Source organism: Dipodomys spectabilis, unplaced genomic scaffold (genome assembly GCF_019054845.1).
Source record: "Dipodomys spectabilis isolate Male_0828 unplaced genomic scaffold, ASM1905484v1 ptg000297l, whole genome shotgun sequence".
NCBI classification, from domain to species: Eukaryota; Metazoa; Chordata; class Mammalia; order Rodentia; family Heteromyidae; genus Dipodomys; species Dipodomys spectabilis.
Genome location: NW_024870974.1, coordinates 1,683,546 through 1,703,628, shown reverse-complemented (window position 1 = coordinate 1,703,628; position 20,083 = coordinate 1,683,546). Strand labels below are relative to the sequence as shown.

Sequence of the window (20,083 nt, the reverse complement as noted above, 5' to 3'; positions counted from 1 at the left end):
TTCTTTAGAGTGTGTTTATTTAAACAAACTAACTTTTGGACATTTGAAGGAATTTAAGCTTAAATCCAGGAGATTACAGAAAGGGAATGTTTATGTACTTAGAATATTCCATGTAACAGGCTAGTAGAGCAATACTTTTGAGATTATAAGTTAGCACCTCTATCACATATTTACCTTTTTAATTGAGAGAAGACTAGTTCACTTATGTGCATTAGTATATAGAATAAAGCTGTTTTCTAAAGGCAGTTAATAGATTATAGGGCAAGAGGCATGGCTCAAATGTAGTGTTGCTTAGCAAGCATAAGCCCTGTGCTCAAGTTCCATACCTTCAACTGAAATATTTTTGTGTGGTTATTAATAATGATGATGACTATAAAATTAGATTCTAATGTGCAATTTAAAATTTGAGTAGCTTGGTTTTAAGTAAGAACTATAATTCCAAAGAAAAATTCTATTTTCATTATTCAGTGATGTTGAAGGCCTTACTGAAGGTTCTTTCCTTTTTTAATAAAATGATTCTATAGACGTTTAAGGCGTTACCGTATTTATTTAGATCCCTAGCACATGTTTAGACACTGAAATTGTTAAAATGGAATTGATTTGGGTCTCCATTACTAGTTTAGTATTATAAGTAACCATAATAGCATGTTTGAATACCTCAGTATGGAACCATTTGCCCATTACTATTGACTGGCTTTCTTCCTTGTTACTTCTCAGAAGGAAATATCTATATTTTTGAATTTTCTCACATGAATGATTTTTTATTTTATTTTGTTTTATTGTAAGGATGATGAACAGAGGGGTTACACATACGGTAATGAGTACATTTCTTTTTGAACATTGTTCCCCCTTCCCTCAGAGTGATTGATTTTATATGTTCATATAATTTTGTGTGGGTTCATATTTTGGATTTTAGTTATCCTTATTAACTGTAGCAGGATTAATAGATACATAGAACATAAATATGAATGTTGAATAAGTACAGGAAGGGGGCATAATGCTTTTACAGCCTCAGAAAGATGGCTGATTCTGAATCCTTGGGGTGAAAGTGTTAGCAGTTTGTAAATAGTCCTAACCATAGAGAAGAATGGTACTGTCAGAGGATAGGTAATAGTTCAACATTACTATTGGTGTTTAGTATTTAAACTAAAATGGAAATGATGGAGGCCACTTTGTTCATTTCCCATATATATATATATATATATATATATATAAAATTATTTTTTGGTCAATGACCATCTTTAAACATTTCCATATCTCATTTGACCTATAGTAATATGCAGAATTTGCTTTAGGGTATTTCATGTTTTGAATTAAGTTGGCATATTTATGAGTCTAACATTGAGTTTGGTAGTGTAATAATCAGTAAATTCTGTTGTAAAAAATACTTTGATGATCACATTTTATATCTTTTGGTTGCTAGCTAACTGAATAGCACTCTTGATTGCTTTCATGCCAAAAATGTCCTTGTTAGGGCAACAAAAATTTAGCATGCATACTTCCTGGTGCTTTAAACTTTGTGAAGAATGAGGAAGGTTGCTATTTGACTGATTGAGGAAGGAGATGAAATTTTTAAGTGTTGTGGGCTATATAAACACAATACACTTACATTCGCATACCTAAGCTTCCTCCCAATATAGCTTTTCTGTATTACTCATGCAGGAAACATAATTACTTAGAATTACCTACTGTGTTTCTGTCTCTAAAACTCAGCTATAGGAACAAGCTGTCCAGCCTTTCATTTTTGGTGGTACAGGATGGGGGTCATTGAGCTTAAACTTTTTTTGTCCACCATGGAGCTTGAACTCTGGGCCTGGGGGCTACCCTCAGCTCAAGGCTGGCACTCTACCACTGGAGTCACAGCACCACTTCCGGTTTCCTGGTGGTTTATGACTTTCCTGCCCAGGTTGGCTTTGAACCACGATCCTTAGATCCTAGGATTACAGGTGTGAGCCACTGGCACTTGACTTGAGCTTAATTCCATGCTGTACCATTTGAGCCACACATCCAGAGGGTTTTTACCTGACCAGACTGGCCTATGATTCTATTTCCATTTCCTATGAAATAACTGAGGTGACCGGTACTCATCACCAAGCACAGTGTTAATTGGTTGAAATTGCTCACTTATTGCCCAGGCTAGACTTGAATCAAGATCCTTCTGATCTCTACCTCCTGAATAGCTTGGAATATAGACAATGCACCTGTGTTGTTGTTGTTTTTTGTTTTTTGTTTTTGTCTGTCGTGGGGCTTGAACTCTGGGCCTGAGCACTGTCCCTCAGCTCTTCAGCTCAAGGCTAGTGCTCTACCACTTGAGCTACAGCGCCACCGGTTTCCTGATGGTCTATTGGAGGTAAGAGTTTCATGGACTTTCCTTCCCCGGGCTGGCTTTGAACTGCCATCCTCAGATCTCAGCCTCCTCAGTTGCTAGGATTACAGGTGTGAGCCGCCCGGCTTTCAAATCTTAATACATAGAATTACAGGTGTGAGCCACTGGCACTCAGCTGCTGAGATGGCATCTCAAGAAACTTTCTGCCCGGGCTGGCCTCAGATCATCTTGCTTTCAGCCTCCTAAACAGGATTGCAGGATTTAACCAGCAGCACCCAGCTATAGGTACTCCTAAAAGTTCTACTGAGCCCAACGTTGGTGGCTCACGCCTGTAACCCTAGCTACTCAGGAGGCTGAGATCTGTGGATAGTGGTTCAAAGCCAGCCCGTGCAAGAAAGTCCGTGAAGAGTCTTATCTCCAATAAAACACTCAGAAAACGAAGTGGTGCTGTGGCCCAAGTGGTAGAGCACTAGCCTTGAGCTGAAGAACAAAGGTACAGCGTCCAGGCCCAGAGTTCAAGCTCTACCATCAGCAAAAAAGAAAAATAAGTACTACTTTTATATCTGATGTCTAGAAGATTTGAAACTATCAACTATTCCTAATGAGTTTATATGAGAAAAGAGATAAATCTTCTTCAGTTATAAAATTAAAGTAAGTAAGTGGGCAAATACAGCCCTCTAGTGGTTCTCTTCTATGCTTGCACTGTTACCTTTGGCACATTAAAGAATTTCTCAGGTAGTACTGATTTGTAAGAAATTAACGAGTGGTATTTATTTGAATAATTTTACATGGTATAAAGAATATTGACAAAAGACATTAGGGCATACCTTCTCATTCTAACAATGCATGTCACATTAGATTGTGATCCATTTTTTTCTGGTTATAACAGCAAAACAATAGTAAAATTAACTTGTGCTTTACAAGATTAATGAGCTATTGAATCCAGTTACTTTACTGATATTATTACTGTTACTACACAATATTAATTACTATGCATGTACCAAAATGTAAGATAGATTGTTGAGTAGATCATGGTATATCCATGTGGCAAAATATATAGATATTAGTAAAATTAGACCTAGGATTATTAGCCTGGGATTTATAGTATGGTATTTAAGGGAAAGCAAGCTATATAATTTATACACACACAATGGTTACATGTAACACAATGATAATACATAATATATTCTCCATTTTGTTTCAAACTAAAAAAGCCGGGGCTGGGAAGGTGGCTCAGTGTTAGAGTGCTTGCCTTGCATGCATGAGGCCCTGGGTTCGATTCCTCAGCACCACATAAGCAAAAAGAAAAAAGCCGGAAGTGGTGCTGTGGCTCAAGTGGTAGAGCGCTAGCCTTGAGCTGAAGAGCTGAGGGACAGCACCCAGAACCCAGAGTTCAGGCCCCATGACTGGACCCCCCCCCCCCCCAAAAAAAAGTAAAAAAGCCAGAGAAACCTCAAACATTTGTAAACAAGCATACATATACATTTGTACGAATGGATGTTTGTATGAGCAAAGTAAAGCATTAAAAGGATATACACCAAACAATATTGATACCTGTAGGGGAGTGAGATATGAAAATACAGAGGGGAGAGGTTACTCTTTACCTCTAAGTATATAAATCGTTAAACACAAAGGAAACTGAAATCTAACAGCTCAAGTGGGCAACAGACCACAGAGTACTTAATCTGATTAGTTACATAGGACCAAACAAGTTTTTAATTTCAGGCAGAAGGGAGTTCAGTCATCTCCTTCACTGACTGTGTATTGCTTAAGCAGGACGGGTGTGCTTGGTGACCTGCTTCAGCATAAAAGCTGGTATGAGACTTAGTGTTTCTCTCTTTGTTTCACTAATAAGCTTTTCCCATATTCTGGGCATTAAAATCCCTTCCTCTTTAGCCCAATTCCATTTGTTAAGCAGGGCCTGTATGAAAAGACCATTTTCTGAGCTCTGTAGGTGGAAATGATTGGTCCTGACAAATCTTTCCTCCCAGGCTATTAAAGCAGATCATAATTATTGAGGTCTTATTGTGTAAGTAGTCTCCATAGCTCTCCCCCATGATGCTAAGGAATAATGTAGGTAACAGTTCAGGCTCTAGAAATGAAGATGGCTCTGTCTTTTCAGAAACTGAACACAACATTGTTGCTACTTACTTGATTACAGCAGGTATGGGCCATTTTGGCAAGTATGAGCTCTTATCGTAGGTAATGGGTGGTTGTGGTAAGTATGGGCCATTACTGCAAAACAAATGATTATCTTGGTTTCCAGTGGGTGAAGAAATACAGGTTTTCAGTACAGATCTATAGCACTAACTTGTTCATGTAAAATAGGATTTAGAGTGTAATCTAGGCTGTAAGGATTGAAGAAGAAAATGCAAATGAAAGAAAGCATTGGGTTTTGCTTTGTCTTTTTATATGTTGTTTTTGTATTTTCATATATTAAAAATTACCTTTAAGTATTTGTACAAAAGGATTTTAATTCAGCATGTCAGTTTATGAGTACAATGCATTTTGATCAATGTTATCTCTTCCATTCTCCGGGAAAGCCTTGTGAACAGTGGTTAATGTCACAAGATATTTTAATAAATAACAAGCAAGGGAAGATGACCAGGAACAGTTTTCTATAAAATGAAAAAAAAACCATCCATATATTTGATAATTTCATTATTAAACTAAGTTTACTTAGTGTGTACCATGGCAAAGTGTATTTTTACCATCATTTAATATTCTCATACATAATTGTTATAGTTTTCTTCTTGGTGTTGGTATCTAGCTAAAGATTGATAAGTACTAGAAAGAAAATTCAAGTCTTAAAAAGAGAGCAGAATATAATATAATCATTAAAGGCAGAGTTTAAGAATGCAGTTCCTTCCAGAATGTTATAATAGAAAACTCTTGAGCTTTGGAAGTCATATTTTAGTATCTTTGAAATAATGTTGTGTTCATATTTTGTACAGTGAAGTAACTATCATGATTGTTGTGAGAAATGAATTCAATGTCAGGCAAATATTTGCTTCTCTTGGATATATACATTCAATTCTACGATTAAGATAGAGGCTTGTTTGTAGAAAAAAAGTGGCAGAAGAAATGACAGTAGAAATTATTCTCTGGTGAGTTTTACAAATAACTACTATATTAAATTCAATGCTTTTTTGATGGACTTTTATGGAAAGTTAAAGACATGTTTGAAATAGAGTGAAAAAATATAACAAAATCTGGATGGATCTACTTTATTCTTCATAACTGTTTAGTTTTTTCTCATAATTACAATTAGAGTATGTCTTCTTATGCTAGAAATTAAGAGTTCCTTAGTTAATGTTTCATAATTTTAGAGATATTTATTGAATATTTCTACATAAGTACTGGAAGTTCTTTTTTTCTTTTTGCTGAAAAGTGAGAGACAATCTTACACTGAAGTATGTTGCATTTTTTAAAAAAAATTCTCTTTTTCTTTCCTTTTTCCTTTTTTTTTTTTTTTTGTTCGTCCTGGGGCTTGAACTCTACTCTGGGCCTGGGTGCTGTCCCTCAGCTCTTCCGCTCAAGGTTAGCACTCTACCACTTGAGCCACAGCGCCACTTCTGGTTTTCTGGTGGTTTATTGAGATAAGAGTCTTATAGAATTTCCTGCCTGGGCTGGCTTTGAACCACAATCCTCAGATCTTAACCTCCTGAATAGCTAGGATTATAGGCGTGAGCCATCAACGTCCAGCTTTTCTTTTTCCTTTTTTGTTTTATTTATTTATTTATTTGTAACTGACTAAAAGAATGCTAAAGTGGTCTGGTAACAAGAGTCACATGCAAAGGAAATTTCCTAAGACCATCTATCTGACTGATCTTTGCAGCAGAGATAATAATAGGAATCTTATTGCCAGTACCAATATCATTTGATAACTTGCTATGCACCAAACATTGTTTTGAATCCTTACATGTACAAAATAATTCATTCTTACATGAACTCAGTAAGGTATTTTGATTCTCCTGCTTATACAGGCAAAGAACTTCCAAAATTTGCCCAGTGCAAGGTGTTTTCTACGTAGCTACTATGTTTGGATCTGAACAGCCTTTTAGTTTTAGATCTCTCACTTATATAACTGCAAGGGTCAATTTTATCAGGCAACTTCAGGGCAATAGAAATTAAGCTTAATTGTGAGTTTTAGTTGTGATCTTTGTATTAAATAAAGCTACTATATGTCACATACTCAAGACAGAGTTCATTAGGAGCCTGATATGTACATGACAAGAGTAGGAGAACATACAGTTAAATAATACAGGATCACATAAGATTGAGGGAGGAAAACATATAGGACTATGGATAGAAGAAGGTTTTAGGACCAAATTCAATGTGGACTGAACATTGAAGGATGGCTAGCATTTGCATGTGCAGAGAAAAGGATTAGAGTGTTTCCAGCGGGGAAAATCGTAGTCAAGATTTATAATAACCATGGTATGTTTGGCAAACTACTAGACTGGTGAGCTTATTTGACAAGTGTAGGCGGTGGCAAGCATATTCGGCTTGCAGTTTCTAAAGGAAAGAACGGGAGTGTGAAGATTAGTACAACAGGATGCTAAGGCGGATGTTTTGATTCAAGTACCATCTATGACAGATCTTACTTAGCTGATTCTTTTGTGTGATGGTGCTTGGAAACCTTCCCTTCTGCTAACAATAGCTGGGAATCACTCATCAAGGAGTTCTCTTCATGGGAAATTCCATTCTATTCCTGTGTGTGGCATAACCCTTTCTTACTCTCCAGAAGGCCAGGACTGGGTCTAGCTTGCTTCTTTCGGGAAATCTCAGTCTACCCCCCCCCCCCCTCCCCCGCTACCATATGGAGTAGAGTAGCTCACATCTGCTTTGGGGAAAATGTATACATCCTATTCAACATCTAGGGACTGTTTATTAGGTTTATATGGAACACTGGTCTAATCAGTATTTCTCACTAGAATTCTAATCAATAAGTTTTGTCCTCAGTCTACCTGAGACCAGTCAATTCTGGGACATTGAAAAAGTTCAGTTTTGGACTACAAGGTTAAGTTGGCTAGGGTGCTATCAACAGTGCCATAAATCCTAGTGGAAGAGACAGCTGGCTTAACTAACTGTTGGGATAGTCAAATCTTGCAGTGGGCAGTCTTTGACAGGTAGATGTGTGTGTGGGGGGGATGATGAATTCAGATATGGATATATTGACTTTCAAGGAAAATTGGAACAATCATATCTTCCATACTTCATACATGTTTAATCAATGTTTCATGATGGAGAGTTGAATAAATGTGAACCCAGAGCATATGTCAGGGGCCAGAGATGGTGTTAAGAGGACACTGTTAGGGTAGGATGATGGTTGAAGGCTGGAGAAAGGAAGTTACAGAAAAAGAAGAGCCTCAGGTGTCAGAGAAAGGGAGGAGGAAGTTAAGTTACTAAAAGTGAGAGTGCGGTTGTCATCCAGGCGTCCCAGAAAGAAAAAGGACCCCGTGTCAGAGGTAACAATATGAAAAGCGACAAAGAAATAATCTTATAAATGTGTAGAAACAATCACCTGAAAGAAAAAAAATATGGGCTGGGAAGGTGGCTCAGTGGTAGAGCGCTTGCCTTGCATGCTCGAGGCCCTGGGTTCGATTCCTCAGCACCACATAAGCAAAAAGAAAAAAGCCGGAAGTGGTGCTGTGGCTCAAGTGGTAGAGCGCTAGCCTTGAGCTGAAGAGCTGAGGGACAGCGCCCAGGCCCAGAGTTCAGGCCCCACGACCGGACCCCCCCCCAAAAAAAAAAAAGAAAAGAAAAAAATATTTGAATACATATCTTAGGGTTCGTTTGCCTAACATCAACTTATCTGACCTTTTCTGCTTGACTCAGACATATACTAGTTATTGCAAATAAGGGAAACCATGGGACCTAAGTTTCTTTGGGCCTGGCTTACTTCACTTAATATAATTTGGCGGGAGGGGGAGGGAGGATGGGAAGGGATGGGAAGGGGAAACAAAGGAGGAGGCTACAATGCTTGATAAGAAATGTACTCATTATCTTGCCCATGTAATTGTAACCCCTCTGTACAGTATTTTCACAATAAAAAAAAAAAAAGGAAAGAAAAGCGACATTTCCTGCTGGCTATGCAATCAGCAGAATCTTTGTTCTAATCTTGTTTCTGTTTCACAGAAATGGTTGTGAAGATGTTACAATCTGCAAAACAGCAGGGAATGCTTCAAACCAACAAACTAAAGTAGATTTTCGGTCATTTCCTGAAGGGGCTTGACCATTACATTTTGACGCTACTTTTAAATACTCACGTGTTTGTTTATGTCCTCAGGTGTGATAAGTATTCTCAGCAACCTCATAGTTCTGGGTATATTCATTAAGTACAAGGAACTTCGGACTCCCACAAACGCAATTATCATTAACCTGGCTCTGACGGACATAGGGGTGAGCAGCATAGGCTACCCGATGTCTGCTGCTTCAGATCTGTATGGAAGATGGAAATTTGGATATGCAGGCTGTCAGGTATCACAGATCTTTGGAATAAAGCAAAAATCAAGTAGATCCAGTAGATGTAAATTTAAATCTCTTAAAAATCTCAAGAATTTAGATTAAATAAGATACTGTGGGATATGGTATTTCTTTTTTCTTTTTCTTTTTGTTGGTCGAGGAGCTTGAACTCTGGGCCCTGGCGCTGTCTCAGCTCTTCATCTCAAGGCTAGCACTTTATCACTTTAGCCACAGTGCCACTTCCAGTTTTCTGGGGGTTTATTGGAGATAAGAGTCTCATGGACTTTCCTGCCTGGGCTGGCTTTGAACCACTATCCTCAGATCTCAGCTTCCTGAGTAGCTAGGATTATAGGTGTGAGCCACCAGCACCTGGTGCAGGATATGCTATTTCTAAAACAATTTTTTAAAAAAAGAAGGGACTGAGGATATATTCTTTAAGACATCTTTAAATCACTAAAAAGCACTCCAAATACTAACCAAACTAACATCCAACTAAAGAGTGACAGTCTGTATAGCTATATGAAAATCTGTATATACAAATTAAAAAAGAAATACCTACTTTCATTTGAAATAATGTATTTCATGAGGCTGGGAATGTGGCTTACTGGTAGAGTGCTTGCTTAGTATGCATGAAGCCCTGGGTTCCATTCCTTAGTATCACATAAACAGAAAAATTTGGAAGTGGTGCTGTGGCTCAAGTGGTAGAGTGCTAGCCTTGAGTAAAAGAAGCTCAGGGACATTGCCCAGATCCTGAGTTCAAGTCCTAGGGCTGGCAATAAATAAATAAATAATAACTAAATAAATATTTCATGATAGTCATTGTACCTAAGGAATCTAATTATGGTATAACATTAATTTTCCTTATAAAAAGTCCTTTACAAAAATCAGTACTAATTATATTTAGTATTATTTCTACTGATAATGAGATGAATATTAATTTATTTTAGTAAGTATGTTCAACTTTGGCTTAACTTTTTAAGCAATTTATTATTATAAATCATAAAATTATAGAGAATCAAGTAAGAATAACAGAATACTAGGAGCCCACATATATTTTGACCAATTTTGTCAAATTTCAATGGTTTTCAATCTGTGTTTCAGTCTATTTTTATTCTTAAACATACCAAACTTGAGAGCTACTGCGGAAAGCCATGACTTACCTTCCCTATCTTATTATTTTTCTCTCCCATGAGTGTTTTTCCAACTACGTATTTTTGTGTACATAAATCAGATGCTGACTATTTTAAATTTTGTATCAATGTCAGATTGCTGGCGATATGCAAAATTTACTATAATTGTTCAATAGTGTTTTTGATATTTATCTATTTTAATGGATGTGGTTGTGTCATTAATTAGACTGCTATGTGATTTTCTGTTGTATAAATATAGCCCTACATACCTTGTTATTTTCACATTATTAAGCATTTAAAGAAAGCTTCAGTAAATTTCAATACATGTCTCCATTACTAACTTATGTGAAATTCTCTAGATATATCACTCAGAAAAGCAAAGTTTGGCTTGTACAAAATTTTTATCTTCAACCACATTAGATATGGTTAGATTACTTTCCAAAATGGTTATCCTGATAATGAAAACCTCTTCAAATCTTGGGATTGTCAGACTTTTAAATTTTCATTATTTCTGTGAATGTTAGATGATTTTTAAAAAAATTGTTTTTCTTTGAATAATTATTGTGGTTGTTGGTTGTATATTTTACATACTAAAAATTTATATTAAACTAAACATTCATATTACATGGACTTGGGTGGACAGATTATTCGTTGTTGACCATTTTTCTATTGAATTTACCCTGGCCTTTTTCTGAATATTAAACTTTTGCTTTGCATTTTACATTACTGTATGGCATATTGTGTGTTTAGTTGATACAATAACCTAGAAGAAGTTTCACCTTATGTCTCAAAATTTTAAAAATTAAAAAAAATTTCAAAACACTTTCTAGAAATGCCTTTGTAAAATCAGTTATGGAAGGTATAACTTGAAACATTATAAAAGCATTTTGTGTATTTGTAATAATGATGAGACAAATGATGAGACCAACTTTAAATGTTTTTTCTGGGAGGGTATTTTGGAATGGTGAATTCTCTTCAATTTTGGTTTTTCAGATTTATGCTGGATTGAACATCTTTTTCGGAATGGCAAGCATTGGCTTACTCACAGTTGTAGCCGTAGATCGATACCTGACCATCTGTCATCCTGACATAGGTAAGAGCAAGTTCCTCAGCTGTTCAGGGAGGCTATTGAATGCCCAACTGGCATCCATCAGACATTCATTTTAAACCAAATTATGTTCTTGTTTGTAACCATCATCAACCTTATTTCTCTCTAGTAATCCTTGTTCAAAAGTTTGAGCGAAGAGGGCAGGTGGGGAGGGGAAGTTTCAGGGTCTTCCCAGTATTGTTTAAAACAAATCCCAAATTTTATAACTCTTTCAGGCTCTGCAGGACTGGTTTTGCTACCTGCCTACCTTTGGCTAGGAACACTATCTCCTGACATATTGGCCAACTTCCTTCCCACTTTGGCACTTTTATAAATGTTGTTTTCCTTGGCCTGGAAATCCCTTCTCCTGGCTTATATTCTGATTTGTCCTTTTTGTTACTCAGGTGTTAGCTTCAATGTCTTAATTTACAGAATGTGAATTCCTATAGACAGGCCTTGTGTAGATGAAAGTAGTCTGTAAAGAATCCACCAGATAGCAGTTTTGAACCATCCATGGAAGCAAAGTGAGTCCTTACCACTGCGAATGATGCTAATGTTTCCTATTCTTGATGACAGGAAGAGGCATGACCACCAGGACTTACATCACCATGATTCTGGGGGCCTGGATCAATGGTCTGTTCTGGGCTTTGATGCCCATCATAGGATGGGCTAGTTATGCTCCAGATCCTACCGGGGCTACCTGTACCATAAACTGGAGGAAAAATGATACGTAAGAGATATGTTTATACTTTATAATCAAAGGCTCACTCTTGAGATAGAGGCTCAGCTGTGCTTTCCTTGATAGTGATTGAGGCAGGGGATAAAATATAATGCTAGTGAATGATGCTTGTTTGCAAGTAAAGGCCATCCAAGTTCTTTCCTCTCTTCTTCTGTCTTCTCCTAAGGCAGCATTGGGTGGTACCCACCAGCCTTTCAATATGTAAGGGTATCTGAGTTAGGATCCCGAGTAGAAAAAGAAAGCCAGTGAAGATGGACAGCAGTCAGCTATAGGAAAGCCCAAGCTGCTTCTACTATCTTTGCAAGATGATCTGATGTTCAAGCATTTTCTTAAGAGTTTTGCAGCCAGAGTCACTTTAGGAATTTTCCTGTGAGTTAGTGATGTTCTTTTATTTTTTCCTCCCTGAGGAAAATAGGAAATGATTCAAAAAAAGAATTTAAAAACGGAATCTCAAGTTATATCTGTCAATAGTCCAAAAACATAATTTAGACTTTATAAACCAGATTGGCTCTATCTATTTAACTCTGTCATTGTAAAGAGATCCATAGACAGTATGTAAATGAAGGCATACGGTTATGTTCCAATAAAACTTTATTTATAAAGATAGCTAGCTGCCTGGCTGGAATTGACCTAAGGTTCATGTTTTGTCACCCCCTGCTCTAAGTGAAAGATCAAATCTATTTTCTAGGGGCTGGGAAGGTGGCTTAGTGATAAAGTGCTTGCCTAGCATGCATGAAGCCCTAGGCTCAATTTCTAAGCACCACATAAACAGAAAAAAACCAGGAGTGGCATTGCGGCTCAAGTGGTAGGATGTTAGCCTTGAGCAAAAAGAAGCTGAGGGACAGTGCTCAGGCCCTGAGTTCAAGCCCCAGGACTGGAAAAAAAAAACCCCAAACAAATATATTTTCTAAACTAACAATACAATGCTTGTCAGTATTTCTAATAATTATGTATTCTCCCCACTCCCCCAGTTAGGACATTAAGTGAGTCATCACAATTGTCTTTTCTTATTTCCAGATCTTTCGTGTCATACACCATGACAGTTATTGTGATAAATTTTATTGTGCCCTTGACAGTGATGTTTTACTGCTATTATCACGTGACCCAATCCATTAAATACCATGCTACTAGTAAATGCACTGTGATCCTCAGTGGAGACTGGTCAGATCAGGTAGATGTAACAAAGGTAAGAAAATAAAAAATTCTCTGAAAAGTTTTCACACCTATGTAATTAAATGAGCTCCATGTGTGACCCCAGTCTCCTTTCCCCATCTCTAATTTTTCCACTCCCCCAGCTCTTTCTATTTTTACTCCTCTGTTTTCAAATGATATGCACATCTGCCCTTCGAATATTTCTGGTGTGCTGCCATCCCTGAAGAGAAGGGTTTGTTTTCTATGCTACCAGCCTGCTCATCTCTTTTCTTCCCCTTTTTCTCCCTTCATCCTGACAGTGCATTAGCAATAAATGGTCAGATGAAAATTGCATTCCAACACATTTTCCGTTGGAGCCTCTCATTCCTTAGTCATCTCTGGGTTGTTCTCTCTCAGACCACTGCTCAGAAATCTGACCTCCCCAGCCTCTTTTTACCCGCTATGAATGCTTTTCCTCCTCTTCCCTCTCAGATCACCAGTTTTCTGGATTGCTTATCTTCCTTTTGTCTTTTTGATTTACTCCAGCCGGTGGAACACACTCTCTAGTATAGATTCCCGAGGTGACAAGGAATTTTTGTTTTTACTAGCGTAATGGTCTGTCTGAAATTCTAGGTACCATAGTAACATTCAAGGAACTTCTATTTTTTTTTGGGGGGGGGGGGGGTCCGGTCGTGGGCCTGAACTCTGGGCCTGGGTGCTGTCCCTCAGCTCTTCAGCTCAAGGCTAGCACTCTACCACTTGAGCCACAGTGCCACTTCCGGCTTTTTTTCTTTTTGCTTATGTGGTGCTGAGGAATGGAACCCAGGGCCTCAGGCATGCAAGGCAAGCGCTCTACCACTGAGCCACCTTCCCAGCCCCTCAAGGAACTTCTAAGATACTGCCTATATATGTAGTTGCAAAAGCTGTTGGCATTCTGGTGACTGAGCCTTTGTTCTGATCTGTGAATTCTCTCCATAAACATACAGGATCTTCTCCCTGTCTTCAGTAATCTAAATCCCACACTGATATGCCTTTGTGTGGCTCTTCATTGGTCCAATGTGGAAAGTGGTCTTCCTTTTCTGGCTGACTCTTGGTTTGCAAATTTCAGCCTTTCTCCTGTGTTGGGTTCTATGTGTACCCTACATTCAGAGCTACCTTCAGTTCCCAGATACCTGTAGTTCTGTAGAATGGATTCATCTGTATCTGGTTTTCTCTCATTCTTGGCTCTTTTGAACATTTTCTTGTGGAATTTTTCTGGTACTGAGGCTAATTGGAGTGTGTGTGCATGTGTATATGTAGGACATTCATAGCTGGGTGCTGTTCCTGAGCATTTGTGCTCAACGTTAGCACTCTACTTCTTGAGCCAGAGCTCCACTTAATAGGCTTTTTTGGAGATAAGAGTCTCACACACTTTCCTGTCCAGGCTGGCTTTGAACTATGATCCTTAGATCTCAGCCTCCTAAGTAGCTAGGATTGCAGGTGTGGGCCAGCAGTGCCCAGCTATTGTTTTTATTTTTTTAAATGGCAATTGGACACTTATTCAATGGTTACTGTTTCTATTAACAAAACAAACTATTTTGTAACTCTAGTTCTCTGTCCTTAAAGGTTCCTATCCTTTTAAGGTTTTTTAACCATTGTAGTGGTCAATGTGGAAGGAACAATTTCAAGTAATAATTTTTCCACTGAAGATGCAAAAAAAGCACCTTTACAAAATTATCTGCACTATACATAAATATATTCAACTCAAATGGCTTGTGTTAGAATCCATTGATTATAAAACTGTTTGTGGAAGATTAGGAAGATAAGATGAAGAGAGATAGGTAGATGATAGAGAGATAGGTAGATAGAAATGGTAGATGATGGATAAATGACAGCAGTTCATAGCACAATTACTCGAAGTGGGTTTGAGTGGGTTTTCATCTGTCTTTCATTAAAGCTATCTTTCATACTCTCCTATAGCACACAGAAAGAAAAGAGAACATTCTTTCCACATATATAGCATTCTTAAAAGCAGCATCTTTGTGCTATTCAACATAGCCATTTGCCAGGCTCTTGTCACAGATTATTTCAGGCATGTAAACAAAGAATACTGATGCTGAAATCCCAGCTACTTCCTTTATACCATCAACAGTATCAACTCATTCATCTAGGTAGATGTTTCACACAATTTTAGGTACATTAATTATGTATGTAGTGTACATGTTGGACTTAGTGATATCAATTTATTTTTCCAGATGTCCGTGGTAATGATCTTGATGTTTCTGGTGGCGTGGTCCCCTTATTCCATTGTGTGCTTATGGGCTTCCTTTGGGGACCCAAAAGAGATTCCTCCTCCAATGGCAATCATAGCTCCACTGTTTGCAAAATCTTCAACGTTCTACAACCCCTGTATTTATGTGGTTGCAAATAAAAAGTAAGTAATGCAAGCCTGGTGCTGGTGGCTCATACCTATAATCTTCATTAGTCAGCAGGCTGATATCTGAGGATTGAGGTTTGAAGCCAGTTGGGGCAGAAAAATCCATGAGATTTTTGTCTGCAATGAGCCAGTAAAAAGTTGGAAGTAGAGATGTGGCTCAATTGGTAGAGCACCAGCTTTGAGTGAGAAAGCCAAGGGAGAGCAAGAAGGCCTAATTTCTAGGCCCAGTATATACATACACATATTCTCTCTCTCTCTCTCTCTCTCTGCCACACACACACGCGCGCACACACGTGTGCGCGCACACACACACACACACACACACACACACACTACAGTAAGTTAAAACAGAAAGAATGTCATCTAGGCAGTAGATAATGTTCTAAGACTTTTCTAGAGGTGACAGAAACTCATTTCTGCCTAATGCACTGTCACTTGACTTATGCAACCAGAGAAGCATCTGGGATCTTAAGTGTTCAGAGCTCCAGCTTGGTGACAGACTCTTTTCACATAGTGACCAAGATGACTTTGGCCAACTCAAGACCCAAGTTCTACCATCTAGTCTTCCAAAGATGAGCTTCATTTCAGATGGCTTTCTGGCAGTAAGAATCATGTTGGTAATTGATGAGCTTGGTTCAAATGTTTCTCCCATTCCAGAAAAAGAGTGATTCTCTGAACAAGAAAATGTTAAGCTGTCATCCTGTATAGCATAATTATGTATTTACTGAATAGAAGACATAGTCAAATGCAAGAGAAAAATCTAGAGTTAAGATAAAGTCTTAACTTCAAGATGATAGAAAAATTTGTTCCCCTTCCTCCATCTTTCTTAAGACTATCACCCAAAAAGTTCCCTTTCTGTCTCTTCAGTGAAATGTGGATTTCCTCTTATTGCTGGAAAACGAACCAATTGGCTACACTTAAACATCTGGCACAACATCTCAGTTGGGATCAGCTTATTTGATCCCAGAATGTCAATGCTGCTCTATTAAATATATGCATCTGTGCATCCAATGTACATATTTGGGAAAGGTAGCCATAGCTGTAGGCATGTGAAATAGTATAAAAATTTTAAGGTAAGATACAGGCCTGGTGGTGTATGCCTGTCATACATCACTTGTGAGGCAGAGACAGGAGGATCATGAGCTTGAGGGCAGACTGTGCTACATAGTATGACCCTGTCTCAAAAACAAAACAATTGTTTACAAGCAAACATACCAAAAACCTACATAAAATCAAAACAAAAATTTAAGACCAAACAGACCAATACAAAATGAGGAACAGATGCATTTTAATCTCAGTGCTTTTTGGAAAGCTCAGTTTTTTCAAGCGGTCTCAAAATAAACTAACCTTTGCTCAGAACAGATACATGAAATGTACATCCTTCCATTCATATGAATAACTCGCTGCACTTGACATTTGAAATGTGATTGTAAACATGTATGGTGGTTGATTTTTATTAAATGTCTTCAATACTTATAATCAGTGGTGCAAAATTGGTCCCTAATTGTACCATATGCCCTATGAATTTATAAAGGTTCTCGATAGTTGATGATAGAGTTGGAGGCTGGGATTGATTTGTTGCAAGAGTGACACCTTTGCTTAAAAATTGCTTAAATGTTCTGTCATTATAGAATGATGTTAAGTTTTTCCTTTGTTTATTGTAGGTTTCGGAGAGCAATGTTAGCCATGTTAAAATGCCAGACTCACCAAGCAATGCCTGTGACAAGTATTTTACCAATGGATGTGTCTCAAAACCCACTGGCTTCTGGAAGAATCTGAAAGAAGTGAAAAGCACCATCAAATCATTTTGTCTATGGCTTTTGTTTGTGTTGTCAGTGGTGGGCTTGAACTTAGGGTCTATGCACTGTCCCTGAGCTCTTTTGCTCAAAGCTAGCACCCTACCACTTGAGCCACAGCTCCATTCCAGCTTTTTGGTAGTTCATTGGAGACAAGAGTCTCATGGACTTTCTTATCCAGGCTGGCTTGAAACTGCAGTTCCAAGAGCTCAGCCTCCTGAGTAGCTAGGATTATAGGCCTGAGTCAACCATTCTGTAATTTTAACTACAATTTTTCTGCATATATATTTCCATATTTGCCACTAGAAAGTTGAACCAGACTGGGAAGTTTTGTGCAATTTTTAAAATTCATCTTTCACACAGAGACTCATTCTGTCTGGCACATTGTAGGTACTCAATAAATATATGTTGAGTTGAATGGATTTTTAGTCATAAAGTCATGATTTAAAAAGGCCATTAAATATAGCACAACAAACCATCATGTAAACAAATCATCATTTAAATTGTTCCAAACTTTTAAATTCATGGGTGCACAATGGGGAACACTGTGGTAATAATGTCTATTTTCTTCAGAAGAGATTATTCTGTTTGAGCTTTTCTCCAGATTAGTGTTACTGGATGCAAATATAAAATCGATGTTACCATTGCTGGCATGCTATAGGAAAAGAAATTAATTTATACCGCACTGAGTTTGTGTAAGTACACTGTTTGCCTTGCCCTCCTGCTCATAGTGTTATATCATTGTAATTTTTTTTTTTCTGTCAGTATTGGGGCTTGAATTCTGGGCCTGGGCACTGTCCCTCAGCTCTTCAGCTCAAGGCTAGTGCTCTACCTCTTGAACCTCTTGAACCTCTACCTCTTTTTTTTTTTTTTTTGGTTCCGGTTGTGGGGCCTGAACTCTGGGCCTGGGCGCTGTCCCTCAGCTCTTCAGCTCAAGGCTAGCACTCTACCACTTGAGCCACAGCACCACTTCCGGCTTTTTTTCTTTTTGCTTATGTGGTGCTGAGGAATCGAACCCAGGGCCTCATGCATGCAAGGCAAGCGCTCTACCACTGAGCCACCTTCCCAGCCCAAACCTCTACCTCTTGAACAGCACCATTTCTGGTTTTCTGAGTGGTTTATTGGAGATAAGATCCTCACAGACTTTCATGTCCGGGCTGGCTTTGAACTGCTATCCTCAGATCTCAGCCTCCTGAATAGCTAAGATTACAGGCATAAGCTACTGATGCCCAGCTGTACCATCGTATTTTTAAACTCTGAGTTACATACTGGAACATGAAATCATTTCATCACACATTTCTTTGGGGCTGTGGATTTTTGCATATCATGTTTTCTGGTCTCTACTTTTGCTTTATTCATAAATTGTCCCCTTAAGTGAAATAGGCTCTAGGAGGTGCTAACCAAGAGGATGAATAAGTATGAAAACAGAACAGTAAAACCTGTTCTAATTGTTTTAAAAATGGAGAGGGGATAAGAGAAAGCAATAGAAGGGGTAAGGCTGATTGGGGTACGTGGTATACATATGTGGAAATGTCACAGTGAAACGGCCCTTGTAAGCTCATGTCTGCTGATAAAAATAACTTGTCTCAACACAGTTGACTGCATATTAAGTGAAACCTTGGTATTGGGTTTCTATATACAATTCCTTATGTTTATGTAATTATAAAATGCTATAACAATCTACAAGTTTAGTTTTATCCTGTGCATTTCATTTCTCCACTGTAATCAACACCCTAATTTAAAAATATAATCTTATTTTATTATATTAAGGGGTTGTTATTAAGGGATTGTACAAAGGTGGCTCCTTCCTTCCTTCCTTCCTTCCTTCCTTTTTTCCTTCCTTCCTTCCTTCCTTTTTCTTTCCTTCCTCCTCCTCTTCCTTCTCCATTCTTCTTCTTCTTCCTCCTCCATCCTTCTTCTTCTTCCTCCTCCTCCATCCTTCTTCTTCTTCCTCCTCCTCCTCTTCTTCCTCCTCCTCCTCTTTCTCTTCTTCTTTGGCTTGACCTCAGGGCCTGAGCATTGTGTCTCAGCTTTTTTTCCACTCAAGGCTTGAGCCACAACTCCATTCCAGCTAATTAATTGGCGATAAGAGACTCTGGGCTTTCTTGCCTGGGCTGGTTTTGAACCTCAAGCCCCAGGTCTAAGCCTTCTGAGTAGCTAGATCATAGGCATGAGCCACCAGTTCCTGGCATTGAAGAGGTTTCTTAAATTCCTATGACCTGAACTTAGTTTACTTTGCTTTGGAGATTATCAGTATATGGCAACTCTATTTGAAGTCAATTTTATGTCTTGAAATTATTTCTTTGAAATTTAATATAAATTTCAATGAAGTTTTATAATGAGGTTCGAAGCCAGTTGGGGCAGAAAAGAGCATGAGACTCTTATATGCAATGATCCAGTAAAAAGCTGGAAGTAGAGATGTGGCTTAATTGGTAGATCACCAGCTTTGAGTGAGAAAGCCAAGGGAGAGCAAGAGGCCCTGATTTCTAGCCCCACTACACACACACACACACACACACACACACACACACACACTCCCTCTCTCTCTCACACATAGACAGACAGACAGACAGACACACAGACACAGGCATACACACACTACCATCATTCTATAATGACAGCACTTGTTGTAAAAAATCATAAGCAAAAAAAATCATAAAGTGGGCATGGTAGTGGATACCTGTAATTCCAGCTACTTGGGAGGCAGCATCAGAAGGATGGTGAGTTCCAAGCCTTCCTGGACAAAGTTAGCATATAACTCTATCTCAAGAATGAAAGGAAAAAGCCAGGTGCTGGTCGCTAGGCCTGTAATCCTAGCTACTCAGGAGGCTGAGATCTGAGGAGAGCAGTTTGAAGCCAGCCCAGGCAAGCAAGTTTGTGAGACTTGTATCTCCAATTAACCACCAGAAAACTGGAAGTGACACTGTGACTCCAGTGGTAGAGTACTCACCTTGAGCTGAAGAGTGCAAGGACAGTGCCTAAGCCCAGAG

The 20,083-nt window shown here is 38.4% G+C and overlaps 1 protein-coding gene across 1 annotated transcript; it reads left to right on the top strand.

Annotated features, from left to right (window-relative positions):
• Window positions 1–4,384: 4,384 nt before the first annotated feature.
• On the top strand, window positions 4,385–17,080 carry Rrh (retinal pigment epithelium-derived rhodopsin homolog). The gene is made up of 7 exons (XM_042701879.1): window positions 4,385–4,490; window positions 8,619–8,809; window positions 10,918–11,017; window positions 11,588–11,741; window positions 12,768–12,936; window positions 15,116–15,294; window positions 16,962–17,080. The coding sequence occupies exons 1-7, from the start codon at window positions 4,385–4,387 to the stop codon at window positions 17,074–17,076; spliced, it is 1,014 nt and encodes a 337-aa protein (XP_042557813.1). The 3' UTR covers window positions 17,077–17,080.
• Window positions 17,081–20,083: the final 3,003 nt, after the last annotated feature.